This window comes from Ictalurus furcatus, chromosome 21 (genome assembly GCF_023375685.1).
Source record: "Ictalurus furcatus strain D&B chromosome 21, Billie_1.0, whole genome shotgun sequence".
NCBI classification, from domain to species: Eukaryota; Metazoa; Chordata; class Actinopteri; order Siluriformes; family Ictaluridae; genus Ictalurus; species Ictalurus furcatus.
Window position 1 is genome coordinate 9,023,460 of NC_071275.1, and position 24,231 is coordinate 9,047,690.

General features: G+C 38.0%; 1 protein-coding gene across 2 annotated transcripts in view; it reads right to left on the minus strand.

Annotated features, from left to right (window-relative positions):
* Window positions 1-8,173: 8,173 nt before the first annotated feature.
* LOC128624851 (potassium voltage-gated channel subfamily D member 3-like) overlaps window positions 8,174-24,231 on the minus strand; it is a 97,789-nt gene continuing 81,731 nt past the window's right edge. For both annotated transcript variants that reach the window (XM_053652654.1, XM_053652653.1), the window contains exons 3-6: window positions 16,333-16,434; window positions 11,752-11,844; window positions 10,626-10,888; window positions 8,174-9,528 (exon numbers count right to left, since the gene is read on the minus strand). In XM_053652654.1, the coding sequence (XP_053508629.1) occupies window positions 9,330-9,528; window positions 10,626-10,888; window positions 11,752-11,844; window positions 16,333-16,434 (657 nt within the window). In that variant the 3' untranslated portion in view covers window positions 8,174-9,329. The remainder of the gene's footprint in view (window positions 9,529-10,625; window positions 10,889-11,751; window positions 11,845-16,332; window positions 16,435-24,231) is intronic.

Genomic DNA, 24,231 nt, shown 5'->3' on the forward strand with positions numbered 1-24,231 from the left:
GATTCCATCAAAATGAGCGCCGTAATCATCGGATTTTCCAGCTGTGCCACATGTTCACGTGTCCCAGCAGTCTGAGGAGCTCCAAAAGCAAAGCGCAGATGCATGAATAAATCATCTGAAAGGCTTTTTAAGCGTTTGTAGTCGGAGGAAGTGAGGCAGCTTTTTGGAATAGCAGGATCTTATTTCAGCTGCGTAGCTAGTCTTGGCTTATACATGCTCTTACATGTTATGTAAGGAATGTTTTTAAACACCTAATCGAAGAAGCAACAAGGAGGAAAGAAATGAGGATTTGGCCGCAGTAGCACAATCCTCCTGGATCATGTGAACTTCGAGGCCTTGTTTGTTTGTGACATGACCTCTATCCTGTCCTACAGCTGCATATGACTACTTCCTCAAGCTGTCCTTGTGGAGGAAAGGAAGGAAGGAAGTTGTCCTTTTCTGCTGATGCAAGACTGAAACCTATATAAATGTTAATAAAGGCTCGTTTATTGACAGACATCAACTGTCGTAATCTGCTTTTGTGAATCGCAATGTAAAATGTTCATGTTTTTCAGTTTGAAAAGTCTAAAATGCTACATGATACCTACATAACGCCTTCATGACCCCTCCCGTAAACCTTATAAACGTTTATAAAGGCTCGTTTCAAGAGATGTCAGCTGTCATAAACTCTGCTTGTGTCAATTTCAATGTCAAGTTGGTATGACACTTTACTTCACGTCTGTGTTTATAAGGCTACGTGACACCTACATTACCCATTCACCCATTCATGACACCTGACATAAACCTTAGAAACATTTATAAAGCCTCATTTCAATCGACATCAGCAGTCATATCAAAAGTTTGCTTTTGTTAATTTCAGTGTCGACTTAAGTCAAGTGACATAAGGCTGTGTTATAACACTTTCCAGGCTCACACGTGTAAAACATGCTTCACGTTTCAGCTTATAGTGTTTCTTTCTGAATGATTATGTCTGTCCTGATCATTTCAGTAGATGTCAACTGTCATAAATCTCAATACTAACCTGAGTAAAGTGACATAAGGCTGTGTTATAACACTTTCCAGGCTGATAAATGTAAACGTGTTTTATATTTCTGCTTATAAGGTGTTTCTGAACACTTATGACTGGCCTGATATCCAATCACTGGAAATCTTTTTGTTAGCCCCTTACCTCAAGGTTCTAAAGGTACATGTGAAGCTCATAGACATTTTTGGACAAAACTTTACTTAATGCTAGTCTTTATAAGGCTACATGACACCTACATAACTTCTTCATGACTCCGGACATAAACCTTAAATAGCATTTATAAAAGCCTAATTTTGATAGATATCAGCAGTCATAAAGCCTGCATTTGTTAATTTCAGTGTCAACTTAAGTCAAGTCACATAAGGTTGTGTTATAATACTTTCCAGGCTGACACGGCTGTTTTGAGCTTAAATTCTTTAATAAAGCCTCATTTACAAGCGAAATAGAAAGGTTACCTCTGAGGAAATTCACAGTGGCGCTCTTCTATCACAAAATATTATGGCAAAACTTTCTACGAATGCCATACGCATGACCTATGAACACATTCCTAACATGGCATAATGCATTCATCAGGCATTATACTGTATTATGCATGTATTAAAAGTCATTTTTATAAATTGCTAACAGAATGCATTATATAAGCCATGTTTATATTATAACACATTATAATGCCAGAACCAAAGAAACTTAACCCCAGTCTGCTTAGGGCATTATGTTTAGCCGTAAGCACACTGACAAATATTTTAAACAATCTGTAACGTTTTGTAGTATTTTCTGTTCAACTCTCTGGTATAATTTATATATAAAGAAAGAACAAAATAAAAATAATTCAGATAGATCTTATGATACACTATTTAAAGATGAGTTTTATTGGTATTGGTGTTATAATGTGTTATGAACACTACTTACAACGAATAATGTGAATTCATAATGCATAATAAAGATAGCTATAAAGTGTAATGCATTTTCTGTTATAATTATAACAGTGTATAATGCTTTATGAACGTATTATAACATGATATATATATGATAAATATGACCTTCATAGAAAGTGTTAGCTATATTAACAATGCTTATGTACATTACAGTACTGTGCAACGTAATGTTACACAAAATGTATGCCATCTACACAGTTATATATGGAATATGTTATCATAGATAAATAGATGTATTTCAGTTGATAAGTACTGCTGAATATCCTAACCTCAGCTTAATCTAGTTGAACCGAACTCTTCTTCTTCTTCTTCTTCTTCTTCTTCTTCTTATTCTCTATAGATCATAAGAGAATGCAAGATGAAGCCTGCGTGAGCTTTTACACAAGCACACACACACACACACACACACACACACACACACATGCACACACACTTATCTAAAAGGAAGCAATATCTAACTGGCACAGGACAGAGGGATCGTGATAAAGAGTGTGTTGAGGAAATAGCTGTCTGAAGACATTTTACTCAAACAGATAAAGTACGTTTAGTAGGATTAGAAAAGTTTAAGGTTAATATTGTGCAAATAACAATAATAACAATAATAATAACAATAATAATAATAGTAATAATAATAATAATAACAAGTCAAGTTATAATTAATGCAGCTTTAAATGTAAATGTCAATAAAGACAAATATACTATAACAAGAAAACCAAAATATTTAAGCGGCAGAAAATCACACCAGTTTGAAATACCAGTGTCTTGGTTGTCGAGTGTATTAATTTATATACCACAGAACATACCACAGAATCTGTATTTAGTGTAAATAGTTCTGTTTTAATTTGATATTGACTCCATAGTTTAAGCAAAGTGCATATTTTCTTGCACAAATTTACTACTGTGTTCTGTTCCCTGATTTATTATTATTATTATTATTATTATTATTATTATTATTATTATTATTATTGTTTGTTACACAGTTCTGCTATCATGGCTCCACCTGGTGGTTAAATTGCAGCTGCAAAATTATTCAAAGGTTAAAAGTTAAAGGACGTCTCATCTGGTATGAAATGCATAAATTACCAGCTGTGTACAGTAAATGTTTGTAGGAAGATGATACAACCTCTAACCTTTACCTATAACCTATAACCATGGTAGTGTAAAAATAAGTACAAATTTGGATTTAGGTTTCGATAAATATGAAAGAGTTGCTGGATTATTTACTCTTTTAGAGGTGTGTGAAGGTCTCATAATTTTTTTAGGTCGCATATTCACCTTTCACATTTTTATTCCCCTTTCAGAAGCCAGCACTAAAAGCCTTTCCAGTCACGAGTAATTGGATCTAAAGTACATATGAAGCTTTTATATACTTTATATACAGCACTCACAGTAAGAGTCCGAAACAACTTGATTTGTTTGTTGTTTTTTTCCATTTCAATGCCAAAAATTCATTTTCCAGAAATGTTTAACAGACAAAGTCTGCAGATGCACTGTGTCTGGTTCTCCAAGATGCAGGATCTGATATCATTATAAAATTCCCCGACAATGAATCTGAACTACTCCAGGTTTAAAGTCAGAATCATGCCAAAAATGGCTGTGATTTAATTTAGTTTATTTTGTAAATATATATAATATATATAATTTATACATACACTGTATATATATATATATATATATATATATATATATATATATATATATATATATATATATATATATATATATAAATTAATTAAACCATCTTTGTTTTATGCTTCATTTTACAATGTTACATACACTGATCAGCCATAACATTTAAACCACATGCCTAACATTGTGTAGGTCCCCCTTGTGCAATCAAATCAGCTCTGACCCGTCGAGGCATGGACTCCACCTCTGCTAGCAGTAGTAGTTTTAGCAGCAGATCTTTTAAGTCCTGTAAGTTGTGATGTGGGGCCTCCATGGATCGGACTTGTCTGTCTGGCACATCCCACAGACGCTCAATCGGATCGAGATCTGGGGAATTCACACTCATCACACTCATCCTCTGCCGGCCTGCCTTCTTCAAATAGTGCATCCTGGTGCCATACGTACCCCAGGTAAGCGACGTACACGCACCCGGCTGCCCACATGATGTAAAAGAAAACGTGATTCATCAGACCACGCCACCTTCTTCCATTGCTCCATGGTCCAGTTCTGATGCTCTGGTGCCTATTGTAGGTGCTTTCTGAGCTACTGCAGCACATATTGCTGAGAATGTTAATGCAGGCTATGAGAAAACGTTGTCAGAACATCACAATGATACAGCTTGCTGACTCCTCAGCATGGGCACTCTGACTGGTCTGCAGCTACACAGCCTCATACACAGCAAGCTGCGATGCACTGTGTGTTCTGTCACCTTTCAGACAGGCTAGGCTTCGCTCCCCACGCGCCATCTATCAACGAGCCTTTGGTGCACATGACCCTGTTCTTCCTTGGACCTATTTACGTAGGTACTAACCACTGCATACCGGGAACACCCTACAAGACCTGCTGTTTTGGAGATGCTCTGACCCAGTCGTCCAGCCATCACAATTTGGCCCTTGTCAAAGATGTCAAAGATGTAACAAGATAATCAGTTTATACACACACACACACATACACACACACACACACACACACATTTATATGAACATAACATTTCATATATGAGTTAAATTCCTTTCCTGTAGTATTTCCTCGGAGGTATTCTGCTATTATGCATGCTCATCCAGTTTCAGCAGAATCGCTTCAATATATTACTTTACGTCTTAGTGCCAGCTGTAAAACTGTACAATTGATGTGTACAGTTTGCATCGCATATCCTTCTTGAATGGGAAAAAAAAATCAACCGTACCACATAGCTTTAAGGAGATATGGATTTCCAATAGTAACATTTCTATTTGTCCTTTTCTGATGAGCTATAATGCTGTCTCCTTTAAAGGGGATTCAAACTTTTGTACTCCACTGCACCTCTACACATTTACCAGTACAGTAAGTAATAATAATTCTAATCATTGTAACTAATTTGAAAAGAAATGGAGACCTTTCGCTTCATTAGCAGTTTGAGTTTTTTTTATATATATATATATATATATATATTTATCAGACGCTTCTTTCACAAGGACAAAGTCATAAATTAAACAACGTCTTACAGAATAATGCACAACAGACATCGATAATCAGGCTAAAAAACCCCAAGAAATAAGAGATAGGTGGAATCTAATGGGAGAAAATTTCCACAAAATACATTGTTTTGAGTAAAGTTTGTGTTCCTGTTGTGCCTGTAGCTTAATCACTTGAGGTGGGGCAGGGGGAGATTAGCTAAATTTCGCCTTTAAAATAAAATAAAAATCTCAAAATTATAAAAACAAAACAAACAACAACAACAACAAAAAAGTAAGTATAACAAACTCACACAAAAGAAGGAAATCTTCTGAAATCATTTCTGAAACTGGCAATGACACCAAAGCATGCTGTCGCATGCAACAAAATATCAACACACGTTTTGAACATTAAACAATATTAGGTCACTAATTTAATGCATTTAATGAACGGTTATGGTATGTATTTAAAAAAAAAAATCATTCTTCAGTATGAAGTCAATGTCTAGCCCTTAAACAGGCAGCATGTACGACAAAATACTTTTTCTTTTCAGCTGAGTTTTACTGAATTATTTTAGTTCGAACAGGTGTGTCACATGACCTGCTTCTGTGATCATTTAATCAGTCTGGCCAGGAAGTGTCTTGGCCGCCTGTGGTGTAGGAGATGGTGAGCCATGTAATAAATAATTCTGCATTTTTCATTATAATTTTAGTACAATTCACACATCAACTTATATTTTAGTTTTTTAAATAGGAAGGAAAAGAAAAAAAAAAGAAAAGTATAAATGATACTCGTGCTGTTCTTTAACCGACTTAAATTTCTTTCAATGTCCTGATTTGTCACCAAGTACAATGGATATAAAAAGTCTACACACCCCTGTTAAAATGTCAGGTTTTTGTGACGTAAAAAAAAATTAAACTAATTTAATCATGTCAGAACCTTTTTCAGATTCATAGTGAAATTGCAACATATTAATATTAAGTGATAAACACCCAGAAATGTTTTTTTGGGGGAAAAAAGATGAAACAAAAAACTTCCAATGCCCAGCTTGCATAAATGTGCACACCCTTTTATTTACCTAGGAACTAAGCAGTGTTCAGAATCAACCAATCCCATTCAAGCTCATGTTAAATACTAATTAGTGTACACCTGTAGTACTGGTTGCTCCCTACACCTGACAACAATCTCCTGAATTCTTTATATCGCTGGGCTATGGGGTGTGGTGGCAAAAAGGTAGCCTTACACAATATACAATCTCCAATCTCCCAAAACCATGTGGAATAATGTGTTATGGCCTGAGGAGACCAAAGTTGAACTTTTTGGGCATAATACCAAAGGTATCATAGATACATTTGGCACAAAAACACACAGTGCATCACCAAAGAACACCATCCCCACGGTTAAGCATGGTGGTGGCAGCATCATTTACTTTGGGGCTGTTTTTCTTCAGCTGGAACTAGGGAGCTGAGGCTTTAATCAGGTTGGAGGGGATAATGAATAGCTCCAAATACCAGTCAATTTTGGCACAATTTTGGTTTTGGAATGGCCCAACCGGAGTCCAGACCTAAATCCAATCAAAAATCTGCGGGGTGACCTGAAGAGGGCTGTGCACCGGAGATGCCCAGCCAATCTGACAGAGATAGAATGCTTTTGCAAGAAAGAATGGCAAAACACTGCTAAATCAAGGTGTGCCAAACTGATTGACTCTTACCCAAAAAGACTGAATTTTGTGATAAAATCTAAAGGTGCTTCAACTAAGTATTAATTTAGGGGTGTGCATACTTATGCAACCCGTTTATTATAAATTTTGGTATTTTTCTTTTTTTCCCCTAAAATGATTCTTATTATTTTTCACTTTAATTAATAGGTTAAAACAGAAAAGGATCTGACATGATATATTACAAAAACCTGCCATTTTAACAGGGGTGTGTAGACTATTTATACCCACTGTACTATTTAATATTCTTATTATTACTGCTTTGTAAATGATTTCTGCAATGACCATGAATGTGCTATGAACGCCCAGTGTAGGCATCCTTCAAAGACACATTACCTACCTATGTATGAACATGTCAAGTGTTTTTATATCACGGAAAATAAACTGTCACCACAACTCGTGGTAATACACAATAGCTGACATGATATGCTTAAGACAGGATTATTATTAAGACAGTCAGTCTTGTGATGCAGATTTAAAAAAAAAAATTTGAGAGAGCTAGAGAGCAATTAACCAAAATTAACATGGGATTCCCATGTTTAATAATAAACTTTTATGACAGTTATTATCTCTCACAATATGTTTATGACAGGATTATGTCAGTCTTATGACATGGTTCAGGTAAAGTAACTTTAACCATAGAGGAGCCAAAAGTAATGTGTAAGATGGGCATTCATATATTGTTATATCCCAGGAAATAAACTGTTATGACAGTTATTATCACTAATTACATGGTTATGGCAAGATTAAAGCACGGAAAATAAACCATTATGACACCTTTTTTTTTATCTCTTATAATATGTTTATGACAGGACTATGTCAGTTTTGTGATACATGGTTTAGGTAACGCAATTTTAATAAGACAAGAGCCAACATTAATGCATAACATTGGCTGTCATATATTGTTATATAATTGAAAATAAACGGTTGTGACAGTTATTATCATCCATGATGTGTTTATGACAGGGTTATGTCAGTCTTATGACAGAGTTCAGATGAAGCAATTTTAACGAGAGAAGAGCCAGCATTAATAAATAACATTGGCTGTCATATATTGTTATATCATTGAAAATAAACAGCTGTGACAGTTATTATCAGCCATGATGTGTTTATGACAGGGTTATGTCAGTGTTATGATACATGGTTCAGGTAAAGCAATTTTAACAATAGAAGAGCCAGTGTTAATAAATAACTCTGGCTGTCATATATTGTTATATCACTGAAAATAAATGGTTACGACAGCTTTTATCAGCCATGATGTGTTTATGACAGGATTATGTCAGTCTTATGACATAAGCAATTTTAACTAGAGATCAGCCAAAATGAACACATAACATGGGCTGTGATGTTTTGTTATATAACTGAAAATGAAATGTTATGACAGTTATTATCTCTCTGATATGCTTACGACAGGATTATTTCAGTCTTAGGAACATGACAGAGGGTTCAAGTAAAGTGTTACAGAATCCAAAATAAACAAAGTGTAGTTTTTGTTGTTGTTGTTGTTGTTGTTTTTTTAAGTCCAAATGAACTAACAAAACATTGCTACCTCATTTTTTATTACAAATGTTACTGCTGTGCCTGTTTAAGGGCTCAAGTAAAATGTCAGGTTGAGAATTGAGGCCTTTCGGTTCTCCTATAGTCTTAAGTGGTCTAATCACTAGTCAGCTAAACAGTCACAATGCACAGACAAAGACATCCACATTAGACAGGGCAATGGCGATCTCTCAGCTTCTAACGGGCCATTTACTTTACTTTACTTTACTTTATTACTGGCGTGAATATGGAATACTGCAAGATTCGTAACCACTGATCGTAACGACTTACTGTGGAGCAGAGTCTATCGAGTGATGACTAATTCATGATGCTAAACAGGAATTATGAGAAGAATAAAGAGATAAAAGCTAGAGAGGTCAACATTACTGAGGAGAAAATATAATGAAAGAAGTACATGAAGACAGACCAGTAAAAAGTCTAAACCATATTTTCTAATTGAAGAGCATTGAAACTCCTTTTCTTTTTCTAAAATAGATGAAAATGTCTGGCTTCCATTTTCATTTGGCTGTGTGGAAAAAACAAAAACAAAAACAAAAAACCCTAAACAAAACAGTGTGATATTGAACATACATTCTGACTAAACAGATTCATCTAGAACCTGTGAATATCACACAGTATGGAAACCATGTTGATTTCTGCATGAATTTGTATGAGCTCCTACCTTGGTGGATGGCACACAATCAAACTGACAAGAAACGTGTTTTACACTAAATGCCTTCGCATCTCCAAACCATCTTTTAACCTGGACATGTCAGTCCTACTTTCCAAATTCAAATTCCACAGCAGGTCAGAAGAACACCAAAATCTGGGAAACCGATCCAGAAATCTGGACGTCATCGTCCGACAGTACACAGCGTCTTCTAACTACGGTCCTCGACCATATCCTTGACATTTTTTAAATAAAATGAATTCCACAGAGTGTCCACTAGACGTGTTCAGCTCGAGGCTCGCATGGCTCTGCTCGCTCTGTTCTCCTGCAGTTCCTCCTGTTTGGTCACAAGGCCGAAACCTTCACGATGCTGAAGCTGGAGCTGGAGGTGGTGTTGATGGTAGGGGCGATGGAGGAGGTGGTGATGGAGTCTGTGCTGAAAGAGCTCGGCGACGGCAGGCTGATGATAGCATTGGTGATCTGCTGCCCTCTGCAGTTTATCTGCAGTCGCTCATTGGGCTTTAGGTTGAGACTGGAGCGACAGCTGGAGGAAATATGAACATTTAAAGAGCTTTATTAAGACATGAAAGCCCTACATTCCATCTTTTTTATTGTTATTCAGTTTAAAGCTTGGCTCCTGGCAGATCAAGGGGTTAAGAAAGGAATAAAACTCTTATTGCTCTACTGTTACGGAAAAATAATCAATGACGTGATGAAGTGATGTGGGCTGACTCTAATATTAACATCCATCCATCCATTTTCCATACTGCTTATCCTACACAGGGTTACATGGAGCCCGGACACCCTGGACAGGGTGCCAACCCATCACAGGGCACATTCATACACACATTCACACACTACGGACAATTTAGACATGCCAATCAGACTACAGCACATGTCTTTGGATTGGGGGAGGAACCCGGAGTACCCGGAGGAAACGGGATTCGAACCCTCAAACCTGGAGGTGTGAGGCAAATGTGCTAAGCGATATGAACAACATCATACTTTTTATCCATTCGTTACTTTTGCAATAGCAGTTATAAACAGCTCCCTCAACTGCCTCTCTTTCTTCTTTGTCTTGATGTAAATAAGGCTAAAGAAATAAACCCAAAAACAACCACACACGCGTAGCTTGTCATGTGACCAGATCCGTGTGATGCTGGAGACTCCTTTCATAAATGTTAAATAAATGCCTCCTTACAAAGCTTCACCAGATCAACAATTTTTCAAGTGAATGAGCTGTTACTATAGAAACGATAATGTGTTGGAACAAGGACATGAATGTAAACCTTGCAGCTGGGACTACTTTCAGAGCTTCTGCTATAGACAATGAATCAACAGTACTGTCGTGATGTGGAGGAAGTACATAGACAGGAATTTGTTCGTTGATTTAATCTGTTGTTTTGCTTAAACGAGAGAGAGAGAGAGCAAGAGAGAGAGAGAGTGCGAGACAGGAGAGAAACAAATCAGACAAATTGAATTAAACTGGACGAGAGTTCAAGACTTTGTTCAAATGTCTATTTCTTTACTTTTGGCTTTAATGTTGTCACATCTGTAATGTTGTTTTGGATCAACGGCTAATAACCTCACAGGATTTTGGGTCACAGGGTCACGTCCAAGAAGGCTTCGCCAGGCGCTCACCTCGGGCCGAGGCTCAGTTGATCTCCACACTGGATGTGGATGGCGCTAAGCTCTTGCAGGTCCTGCGTGTGTGTGTGCGTGTGAGTGGTGGACAGGCTGGCATTGGGCAGCGCGAGTCTTTTGCGTGAGCGGTGGGTGCAGCAGGTTCTCGTGAAGCCCTCGTTGCTCGAGATGGAGGGGCTGCGAGAAGGAAAGTTCTGCAGTGGCGGCGGTCCTTCAACACAATTCTGCTCGTACAACTGCTCATCTACAAACTCATGAGCCTGAGAGAGAGAGAGAGAGAGAGAGAGAGAGAGAGAAAGAAGAAACAAAAAAAGACAGACCGATTGGGAGACAAGAGAGAGGCAGAGAGAAAGATAGAAACAGAGAGACAAAGTAAGAGAGAGACCCAAAAAAATTATATATATATATATATATACAGTAGAGAGAGAGAGAGAGAAATACAGAGAAAGAGAGGGAGAAATACAGAGTGACAAAGGCAGAGAAAAAGAGAGACAGAGATATGGAGACAATGCGAAAGAGAGTGGCATACAGAGAGAGAGAGAGAGAGAGAGAGAGAGATACAAACCCAGGGAAATACAAAGAAATGGAGACAAAGCAAAAGAGAGTGACATACAGAGAGAGATAAACAGAGAGTAAGAGACAGAGAGACACAAAGACAGAGACAAATTGAGAGATACGCTCATAGAGAAAGAGACAGACAGAGAGCATTAGAAAGAGTGAGACAGAGAGAGCAAGAGAACAGAGAGAAAGACAGGCATAGAAAGAGGTAGAGTAAGAAAGACAGAGACAGAGAGAGAGAGAGAGAGAGACAGAGAGAGATGGAGGAATAGAGAAAACAGTCAGAGAGAAAGAGAGAACAAGTACGAGCAAGAGACAAAGAGAGACAGAGAGATAGACACGAAGAAAGAGAGGCACACAGAAATTTTAAACGCTGCAGAATTTCCCATCACTCATGTGAACTGATGAAGCTCCTCGCATTAATGTCCTTAAGATTAGACGTCAGATCCAGTCACCATGAATTACTCACTGCTGTCAGACATGTTACAAACGACCTGAATGACTGAACGAATGAAATGCTCCGGAATATTCCCTTACTCTTCTGACGCGACACGTTCACACTCACCGTGGTTTTCTCCAGGCAGTGCAGTAGGTGGTGGTGTTGGCTCTCCAATAACGATGGGGTCTTATTCATGTGCTGCTCCTCTTCTTCTGAGCCCTGACACACACACACACACACGCACACACACACACACACACATTAATTTTACATATGTATGCATCTATCTCACAACATTTAAAAACATATGCATTTTATGGTCATGTGCAAAAGTTTGTACACCCCTAGTACAAAATAAAGATTATGAAGCATGGTTCAGAGGTGTTCCTTTTTAAATACAATTAACAACAATAGTCAAATAGTTTAAGACTGTTGACCTGTTGCAGGAAACACCTACATTTTATTTGTAACATTTTGGAATAGAGGCACATTCTCAATTTTTCCATTCAGTCGATCCAGATTTAAAAAATAAATAAATAAAAATTTTTAACTTGACTTTAAGAGCACATGCTTCCTGTGTAGGTCTTTGAATGACATAACTGAGAAAGCAATTTGCACCAATATTCTTCTATTTTTTCAAACCTGGGTGCAGTTCAGGGAACTGGTGATCTTTTATAAACTGCTAAGGCTTCACCTCAACTATTATATAAATACCCTAACTAATATCTGAATAATATTTCATTTTCTGAACATCTGTATGTACAATAAAAGATACAAACTTTTAAAAATTAATCTGTGATTCGAAATAATTAACTGGTGTGAATACAGACCTAGAATCGATCCTTGGTGCATTTGAGATTTGAGTTTCAGCTCAATTGCGAAAAGCTTCATTTTTTTTTTTTTTTTTTAACGTATACTGTATGTAAACATTGTAGGTCACTGAAGGATTACATACTCACACTGCAGTATGAAACTCAGGCCTCAATTCTCAATCTTTAAGCAAAGATATGTGTAAATATTTTCGGTTAAAAACTATTTCCAATTAGACATTACTGCCAGATTTACAAAAGTGCCAGTAATGCTTTGTACTCACATGCATATGCCAGTCCATACAAGAATTCACGGAGTCTTTTTGGGATTGTTGTGGCCAAAAATGCTTGATTTTGCTGCTGCATTTCACAACATGTGTGAGGCAACTTGCAGATTTTTTTTGTACTTTGTTTTTTGCAGGAAAACTACTTGAATCGGCGAAATCGCAATCGCACAAAATTATTTGGTACGGTCTTCCGCAGTGATATTTGTTGGTAAAGAAGACCTTTTCACTGTACTCGTATTTGTCACATGACATGTCTCGGCCCGAATCTGTGGAAAATCTGCGGTAATTTAGAAAAACTGCAAGCTCCTCAGAATATTGCGCAGTTTCCTTGATTTTGCGATCGCCAAATCGCAAAATCCTGGATGGACTGTTAAGCTCATCGTATTTATTTCGCTGTAAATGACCAAGTGCGTTCACGGTACAGCTGATTTACATTTAGTCACCATAAACGGCATAAGCTCACAAAGCTAGAAACAGCAAAATGGCGACTAAACAATGAAAGGGCGCCTCCTAAATGCTAACGCTAAATCTTCCAGTAATGCAGCTCAGCCACTGCAGCGAGTCACTTACAGTACCATAGACACACGCTGACTCTTCCCTCCTTTTATACGGCACCAATATTTTTGTCCTAATCGAATGACTGTTTAAGTTTGTATATTGTTCGGGGGTGTTTTTTTCTTTCAAGTCATGAAACATGCAATCAAAATAAATAAGAGATTTAAACTTGACATTGTATCTCATATATAACATTGTAGTAGCTCATCGCCAATTACACGAGTTTACACCAAGCAGTTACGGTTTACCTTAGTGAGACTCCTTATATGTAAATTTACACAATCTCAGAAGCGAACATAGGATACGAACATTGTTCTGAATCCCTTGAATTTTCATCAACCTCAGTGTTATTGAGCATAAACGCTCCTGCGTATTTGTAAAACGATTTACGAATACGTTTGTTCGTATCCCAATCTAATATGAGGTTATTGATGGATAAAGATAGCTTCTAACATTGACTTTAACAAGTCTGATTTAGCTAGATGTTTGTGTTTATATATGTAAATGTTTTATGAATGTGACAAACTTCTTGGACATAAAATTCTGACCCTCTCTGAAGATAATGGCGCTGCACTAGCACTCACTTTTCAGTCAGTAATATAATTCTTTTTTCCAAAATAAATAAATAAATAAAAAATCCATTTCACCCAAGGCCTTATTAATGCCTCCTCATGTTGACATCGCGTCTCTGTGAAAGGCAGAAATGACACGTCTGTAATTCCAAGTGTCAAACTTCTGACAGCTTCATCACAACTTCTGGCATGAAATTGCCCAGAAAATAAAGACCGCTCCAACTGCCTGGTTCCTGACACCTTCAATAGAAGACTTTTATTTATTAATTTTTTTCCAAGAAAACTAAGGACGCACCCTCTCTGATATGACAGGAATGACTACACCCTGAACTGATATACACACAAAGCCAGTGTGGTCACGTGCAAGAACAACGCAAAGGCTGAAAGCTTTGACATGGAGGTATGAAGGAGGTTCAGGGGATGTGTATTAAACAGACACTAATGGATTTTAATTGGAGGTGACTTTTAATGTCGAGTGACACTCGAAACTAGAAAACAAAAGGAGGACCGGGTCAGAGAAGTACGGCTGATTCTAGGAGCTTTACATTTCAACTGTTTGGAAGTCGGCACCGCTTCTAATTAGGATGGAAGGCGAGCGCGAGTTAAATTTGGCCTGATTTCATTAGCATGACTTTACCCTGGCACAGAGCACAATAAAATGGTGTCACAGGCAGTGGGATTTGACATAAAGATGGTCATTGCACATTAGGGCTGGAATAAAAAAATAAAATAAAAAAAAACCCCCGAAAATCTCATTACCACTCCAGAAGTTTGTTTCTCAGGCTTGTTTAATGCATTTCGTATGCTCTTATATGTATGCTTTAATGGCCAAAAGTTTGAAGACACCTGACCATAACACTCTTATGTGCTTGATTTAGTCCCCTTTTTGCTGTTAGAATAACCTCCACTCTTCTGGGAAGGCTTTCCATTAGATTTTGGAGTATAGCCGTGGGGATTTGTGTTCATTCAGGCAATGATGTTGGTGCATTTGGCATTCCAGTTCGTCCCAAAGGTGTTCAGTGGGGTCAAGGTCAGGGCTCTGGGCAGGCTGCTCGAGTTCTTCCACTCCAACATTAACAAACCATGTCTTCATGGAGCTTCTCAGTGCACATGCTGTCATTATCATGGTGGAACAGGTTTGGGAATCTTCTTTCCAGTACAGGGAAATTGTAATTCTACCACATACATAGACATTCTTGACAACTGTGTGCTTCCAACTTTGTTGAAACAGTTTGGGGAAGAACTGCATATGGGTATGATGGTCAGGTGTCCATAAACGTTTCGCCATCTAGTGTATAATTATGATCATTCACAAGGACTTGCATGATGGATATTTACACGTAAACATAAACATGTTAGATCGTTAAAATGGTGATGTTTTCTGTAAAGAAATGTCTATTTAACATTTATGGTTGAGTCTCTGGTGTTGGCTCTTTGTAACAGTTTTCCCGACATCTTCAGGACGGAGAAGTTTACGCTTTCGGGTTGCTCAGAAACACGACAAACTGTGTTTTTTGTCTAATTAACTTCAAGAGAGAGAAAACAGAGAGGATTGTAACAGGAAATCCATCACGTCGAGCAACATGAAGTTAGGAATCGAGGTGAACTGACACATACGGTACATTCAACATATGGTACAATTCGATTCAGTAAAACCTTAAGCATTGTTAATAGTGTATATTATCCACTCTGGTTTAAGGTGGAAGTTGTGACTCTGTACATTAAAGGTGGACAGTCGGTATCCGTCATTTAATTCGAATTTTTAATCAAACAATCATTGCAAATTGACTAGAGGAACTAAAATGTTTCCAGTTGACACGAATAACAGCAATAACCTGTTCATGATCTTATCACAATATTGTAACCAAAAAATTTAGCAGCATCTCATTCAGCTCTTGCTTAGCTTCTCATCTGAGCTCAAACTAGGGATGGGCGTTATGACAAAAATAAAATAAAATCATATCACCACACTTCAAGACATTTCTGCGATATTTGATATGGATCACGGTATGTAGGTTTCTTAACAAACTGCAGCATTGTGTTTACAAATAAACCCTTAAAAATGGTTTCATGATCCTTTTATTTAATGTGTACAAAAGAGAGAAATTGAGAAAGAATTTTTTAATTCTGTAAAAACAACAATTTTAGATATTATTTTAGAAAATAGCAGAAAACTGCCTCCAGGCCTATTTTTATTAGTATTTAAATTTATATAAAAAAAGATTAATGATAACTATGATATCTCAGAAAATCATGTATTGTGACATCGTTTATATATCAATCAATATAATATATTGTCATATACTGTAGCCCTAACTAAGTGTTTGAAATTTGTCAAAAATCTAAGTAAAAAACTTACCCACACAATCTCCTTCCACAGCGGCTGTATATTAAAGTGCCCACTATAATAGCATTATGTATCTTGAGTATCAAAGTTCACATTATAAATGCGTACGATGTGTAGAGAGGTAAACAGAAACTCACGGTAAGATCCAGAAGCTCGTCCAGGCGGCCATTGCGTTTGCTCTGCAGGTAAGCGTTGGAGCTGCCTTTCTTGGCTATTCTTATCCGGGCCAGACGGGTTTTCTGTGCGGGGAGAAAGGTCCGATGTTAGACAGAAAGTGGGAAAAGTAATGAATTGTTGTCTGTGTCCCAGTCCAGCACCTCACCCATAAATCAGGCGGCAGACAAACATTAACCAGAGGCGAGATCATGAGCCATGGGTTCAGCTGGTGTTTTTCAATTATGCTCATTATGTAATTACACTCTACATCTCATAGTAAGTGCAACCTTCACACTGTAGATCACTTTATTGATCAACTTAGACCTTAATGCTTGCTATTGTAATCATTTGCCGGTTGTGGAGAGGCATTATTGGCAAAGCTGATGTGGAAAATAATTACAATGAGTACTCATGGCAGGTAAAATAAGTAGACAAGTTTAACCTCTTTACCTTCCACAGTTTGATCGCTAAAGCTAGGGTTGCGTTTCAAGAGCGTGATCATGTGGTGGCTCTTCCAAACAGCCGATAAGCCGAGATCGCTGTGAGCGTTTTCATTCAAACCACACAAAACGTCACCTAGGTCGCATGTGTTGACATGTTTTGTACATGTGATGATTTAATATGTGATCTTGTAACAAGTGAAAGTGCATCTGAAACTGCAAATATGAACTCACTCATGTAACGTCATATGATAAATAAGAGCACATGGCCTATGTGTGAAAAAATGAACATATAAAAATAAATAATGTGTAAAGCAAATCGCAGCCATAAATCCTAAAAGGAATCATACGGGTGGGGAAAAATCAGGTAAAAGTATTGTGTAAAGAAACTACTGTGCGAGAATAAACGTAAAAATGCATGTACTACATGTGAAAAATCCACATGTAAAGTTTGAGTGACTTTCTGTAAGGGTTAATACAAAGGCTTTTGGAAACAAAAAATGAGTAATGGAAAAAATAATCTTATTCACATTTATTACACCCAAGACTGTATTTTTCTTGCACAATCACTGATAATGATGATGTTTAGAGCTTTTTAGGGTCTTGAGATGTTTTCTGTATTGACTTGGACTTGTCTCAGACGTACTGGTATTTGTACTTAGACTTCTCTCAGTTCATGTTGTCTTTTCCTTTCACATGCACAAAGTTTGTGAGAAGTAATTTTTTCTTCTAGAAAACAGTCTAATCATTGGCACAATGCATGAACGAAGCCAACTCTTTGAAGTCAAGGCTTGGACTCGAAAAGGATTTCAGGCTTTTCGGTCTTCATCTTGACTTGGACTTGATCCTGACTTGGACTCGACCCATTTAAAACTCAGTCTTAACTCAGTCTCAGCTAATCCTGGTCATGGACTTGTTTTGGCCTTGACAATGGCGGTCTTGATTACAACCCTACGTGTTATGGACGTGCCAGCGAAGTGTAAAGTATTCAGCCCCAGCCTTGCTTCATATGTGTGTTTCTAACAAGCATTGGTGCTGCAGTTGTTTTTGGTTCCTATCATTCGTTAACAGCAGATAGGGTTAGGGTTAGGATGGGAACAGAACAGATGATGTGGATGGGAAAAAATTAACCTTAGACTCATTCATTTATTTTTTTCTCAAAAGAGAGGGAGAGTGCCACTAGTCCACTGATACCAACTGACCCTGCCACTCATACATTTATCACTGTTATTACACTCTAATGTAGAACGAAAAGGTTCTATTTGACTTTCGTCTCCAGCGGCCTCGTTGTTGAAAAAAAAACCCCTACGCCAAAACAGTGTTGAGATTCGAGCATCTGGGAGCCGAAATGAAAAGAGACAAATTTGAAATTGATGAGAAAGTGGGAGAGGAGAGGGCCTTGAGAAGTGGCAGAGATAAGCCTTGAGTGCTTTTCTTGCCTTCAAGGTTGAGAGTCACGTCTTAAAACTGCATGTCAGACACTCTGGCAGCTGCTCACACGCAAATTCCCCCGAGACATGTGAAGAGCTTCGGTCCCAGGGGGATGAGTTGCATTAGGGGAGGCAGACAGTATGGGAAAATGGTTTCTTTCAGAACGATATTGAGCTACGCCATGTCTCTGGGTGTATAAGTGTATACAGTTTGATCCAAATAAGAAAGAAAGAAAGGAAGAAAAAACCCCGAATGGAAACAAATTGTGGATGGAAATAAATCATAGGAACTGCGATAATTTGAAACTGTCATAATAGTAAATGCCTTAAAGTAACATCATGGTAGTGAACATGGTGCAATTGTTCATTTATATTCCAATAGCTGGAGGAAATATACAGTTGAGTCCACACTCAAAACCAATCATTAGAAATGTTTACATGCTATTATTCAGACCCCGGGTCTGACCATGTGCCTCTGGCTCCAGGTTATACACACGATTGATTTATCCAAAACACTGGAGACAACACACAAATGAGAAATGTGCTGCGATCCTAATAAAGCATGAGTTTTTATCAGCCATAACATTAAAACCACCTGCCTAATATTGTGTAAGTCCCCCTTGTGCCACCAAAACAGCTCTCACCTTCGAGGCATGGACTCCACAAGACCTCTGAAGCGGTGCTGTGGTATCTGGCACCAAGACGTTAGCAGCAGATCCTTTAAGTCCTGTAAGATGCGAGGTGAGGCCTCCATGGATTGGACTTGTTTGTCCAGAACATCCCACAGACACTCAATCGGATCGAGATCTGGGGAATTTGGAGGCCGAGTCAACACCATGAACTCTTTGTCTTGTTTCACAAACCACTCCTGAACATTTTTTGCAGCGTGTCAGTGCACATTATCCTGCTGAAAAAGAGGCCATAGGGAATACTGTTGCCAGGAAGGGTTGTACTTGGTCTGCAACAATGTTTAGGTAGGTGGTACATGCCAAAGTAACATCCCTATGAATGCCAAGTTTCCAAGCAAAACATTTCCCAGAGAATCACACTGCCTCCGCCAGCTTGCCTTCTTCCCATAGTGCATCCTGGTGGGTGCCCATAACCCTGCCGCCATTTCACTTGTTGTCCTTCCTTGGGACAACCAAAGGTTCTAAATGACCAAAAGGCCATCATAATTTGGCAAAGTCACTCAGATCCTTATACTTGCCCATTTTTCCCACTTCCAACACATGAACTTCGAGAATTGACAGTTCACTTGCTGCCTAATATATCCCACCCCTTGACAGGTGCCACTGTAACACGAAAATCAATGTTATTCACTTCACCTGTCAGTGGGTTTTACTGCTCGGTGTATCAACACCTGTAAATTTGTACCAATGACAATTTCTTGTAGAGAAAGAGCTGTAGAGCTGTAAGAAGTTAACGATAATCTTATGGTTTGCGACGGGGGGGTCACTGCAACTTTTCTGATGATTTTATTCGAACAAAATCACCTTTGTTTCATCTAATTCATATGAATTTCTCAAGAGATCAGGACCCATATTCATCAAGCTTCCCATAACTGCTCACAAATCCTGAAATTGAAACAAGTTTGACGCAACCTACAGGGAAAGGAGGGGAGGGGGTTGGGGTCCGCAGTCGGGATTGTTAACCTTTGAACTATGAAGTACATAAAAAATGAGAAATATTGAATAAATTAAACGCATTTAAATAACCAGAGACATCCACTGATATACTAATGTACTGTTGGCCACACGCTGATAAAACCTAAGACTATTTAAAATGGATACGTTTTTAGATAGAGGACCTAGTCTCTACGCTGAAGAGCCTAGCGTGAAAAAAAAACAAATTCCGTAAATTTGACGACTCACAAGGGGCCACAAAGAGATACACCCTACACGAGGGGTCCTCACGGTGAAAAAGTTTGAGAAGCACTGCTCTATGCTGAGTAATTTGAGCTGCTCTGACCTGTGAGTAATGTTAGCCACTGAGTTTTGGTCATTTTAGATACTCTTAGCAATGAATAATTTCAGTTATTCTGAGCTGCGAGTAATTTGAATTACTCAGAGCTGTGAATATTTTCGAATACACTGAGCTGTGAGTAGTTTCAGTTATACCAAGGTATATCATTTGTGAATTTGAGCTGCGAGTAATTTTATTTCCTCTGAGCTGATTAATGGAAGTTCATCTGAACTGTGAGTAGTTTTATCTTGAACTCTGGGTAATTTTATTTACTCTGAGCTTGAATGTAATTGCATTGACTCCAAGCTGAGCAATTTGACTTTCTCTGAGCTATGAGCGATGATTATTTTTTGCTTAGTCCGAACTTGAATGTCATTTTATTTACTCTAACTATTTTTAATTGCCTTGAGCTGAGTAATGTTAGTTGATTTTAACCATAACTTAAAAAGTATTAACCATTTCATGCATAGTGGTCGCGACGGTGGACAGCTATTGAAAAGCCATTTTCTGGCTATTGCAAGGATTTCAATAGAATAACTGCATAACAGCCACTAAAGTGGACACTTTATGTAACTTTATGAAAAATGTATGTAAAAGTAAAATGAAGGTAAATTATTTCTTTTTATGCCTAACGCAGAGTAAAAACACAGAGAGAGAAAAAATATCCTTGACCAGGATTTCATAATTCATGCATGAAAGGATTAAATATCAGAATTCTATGCACTATGGATTGGTTTACTGAATCTGAGACTTTTCTTCAAATTTCTTCTACACATTCGTGAAGAGACTGAAGACGCACTTCTTCACTAAGTACTTCACTAAACACAATGAGCTCTAATAGAAAAAAAACTTGACTTAAATTGTTTTTGCTTTACTTAAACCTCTCTATCAGTGTTTTATATTTTTGATAGACTTCTTATACATTGATGTATTTGGGGTGGAAAAAGTACTTAGAAATGAAACTTAAGTTTAATTCAAAGTGGAACCCGAAAATGTGCAAAGTCAAAAAGTAATAAGCAGCGAAAAAGTAAACGTATTTACAGTAACTGATGAAATTAAGTGAGTCACAATGTGCTTCTTGATACTTTTGGTCACATGGATGAATTTGATCAGATGCTTTAAACTGATGTAACTGATGTAAATAAAATGCAAATAAAATTCACTATACTATTCATGTATAGAACACAGTCATTGGCTGAATGAGAGAAGAAGAGATTTGTAACTAATATACTGAAGGTCTAAATAAGAAGGAAGAAGTATTTTCCACCTGGTAGATAACAGTTAATTCCTCCAGCACCTAAGTGCATCTAGGATGGCAAAGTTTTCCCCCCAACTGAGACCAATGTCATTTACTTTTCCCATAATTGCTAAGCCGGGCCACTTCTCCACATCACAGTCTTCTCCAAGTGGCCCCTGAAATACCTCTGTGTCCTTGTTGTCACGCTTTATTTGCTGTCTCACGCATGCCTGTGGCCTTGTTCTGCCCTCTTCCTGCCCTGCCTCTCTCATATAGATGCACTTGACTTTGCTCCAACATTACTGATGGCCCATTTACGGCAACCTTCCGCACCCTCGATCGACCTCCTCATTGGTCCAGCAAATTGATGTTGAAATTTGTGATTTGTGCAGCGATAAAGAAAAAAAATGCCAGTCACCACATAAGAGTACTCAGCCAGTAATTTTGTGTCCTCTCAAAAAATAAAAACATCAAAGAGGAAAGTGGTGTCCGCTTCGGGCTTTCGGCCAGACAGATGTGACCCTGAATGAGAGCGGTTATGGGAGAGGGAGAGAGAGTGGATGTGGGAAGTTTACAAGCAGTAAATTGGGTAGCTTTATTCTGCAATGTGTTTGTTATGGTACGGATATGGCACCTGGACTCGACTGTGTTTAAGGGTAAATAGAAGTCCAGATTGCTTCTAACACGTATCTGCAACAGCACTCATTTACAGGGAAATAATGAAGGATGATGGAGAAGAAGACACATTCATGGATCCACGTGTATAAGAGAACCCAATTAAACAAATCAGACAAAAATATTATACTTGGTCATTTATTTATTGAGGAAAATGAGTCAATATTACGTATGTGTGAGGGCAAAAGTATGTGAACCTTTGCTTTGAGTATCTGGTGTGACCCCCTTGTCCAACAATAACTGCAGCTAAACGTTTGTGGTAACTGTTGATCAGTCCTGTACATCGGCTTGGAGGAATTTTAGCCCGTTCCTCAGTACAGAACAGCTTCAACTCTGGGATGATGGTGGATTTCCTCACATGAACTGCTTACTTCAGGTCCTTCCAGAACATTTCTATTGGATTAAGGTCAGGACTTTGACTTGGCCATTCCAAAACATTCTTTATTCTTCTTTAACCATTCTTTGGTGAATGACTTGTGTGCTTAGGGTTGTTGTATTGCTGCATGACCCACTTTCTCTTGAGATTCAGATCACGGACAGGTGTCCTGATATTTTCCTTTAGAATTCGCTGGAATAATTCAGAATTCATTGTTCCATCAATGATGGGAAGCCGTCCTGACCTAGATGCAGTAAAACAGGCTCAAACCACGATACTACTACCACCATGTTTCACAGATGGGATAAGCTTCTTATGCTCAAATGCAGTGTTTTCCTTTCTCCAAGCATAACGCTTCTCATTTAAACCAAAAAGTTCTTATATATACGGTATAATTCCTGTGTTTCTCTTATGCCCCCAAAATAGTCTAGGGACATCTATAAACCTTACCAGAAGCTATGACTAAACATGAATATGCAATCTGGAAGCACTCCCATGTCCATCCATGACATCCTGCATTCTCATCTCAACTTCTGGAAAATAAAATAAGAGGACGGTGTGGAAACGATTGTTTATAGCTGCTATAATATACTGTAATTGAGAACAGGAATTAACTTGTTTTCTGGACATTCTAAAACATTAAAGGTAACAATAAACAGATAAAGTATAGTGTGTCATATATTGATTAATTCATAATGTTTGTTATAATCATTGGCAAATTGCTGTGGTGTAAGAGGAATAAAAACACTTAAGGGTGTGCTTAATGTACAAGTATTTTATTCCTTATATTATACAAAAGTCATTGTTCTGTATGTGTTTTATTTGTCAAAGACTGGTGCTGTTTTGTTAAACAGCCGCTGTTTTTTAAAATTTTTTTTATCAGGCTTGTGCACTGACATATCTGTCCTTTAACTGGCAGGTGTGAAGGGTACGCTATATGACTCCGCTCTCCAAATTGCCAACAAGTTGTTGACTGCAGCTATTTGTGGCAAAAGAGCACTATTAAGGGCAAACATCTCCCAAAACAAACTCTCCGACCCTCTTTTTCTCGTTTTCATTGCTCTCTGCGTATCTCTCTTGCTCTTTCACCGTCTGGTCTGGTCTAGTCTCTCTCTCTCTCTCTCTCTCGCTCTGCCTGCATGCTCGCTTTTATGTGCCAACTCTGAAAGGTCAGCTGCGCTGTCTCTGGACTTGAGAGCATTTGCTGTTATTTAAGCATAAGGAGAGCAGGTTGAGCATCCACTGGGGGTTGCGTTGCAGTCCGCTGGGACAACTGAGCCGTATCACGCTTATAAATAAATGGAAAACATAAGCACACTTACTGGCAATCGCATACTATTTCAGCACTATTCACACTCCCGGGATTTTAGGTTTTATTTGACTGAATTTCTTGTTGAAATAATTAGAGTCTGCTGTAGGTGTAACAAAATGTTCAATAAAGCAAACAATTCAACCTCAAGCTAATGCAAACTGTTGCATTATATCACCTTTTTCTTCGCGGCTTCGGGGAATATGGCATACAGAGCGTGTTAAATTGAAAGAGTAAGATATATTTGGCTGGTTTATCTTAAAAAATAGTCAATAATATGGAACAAAGGGTAAAATATAACCCATATAATATAAGCTAGTTTATTTTAACCATGTTATAGGGTAAAAGGATATTAGAAGGATATTTTCTATGGGTATCAGAAGACAGTAAGTTTGAAATACATACTGTACTCATATACAGACGGGTGACAAATTAAAGGAAAACCCAACAT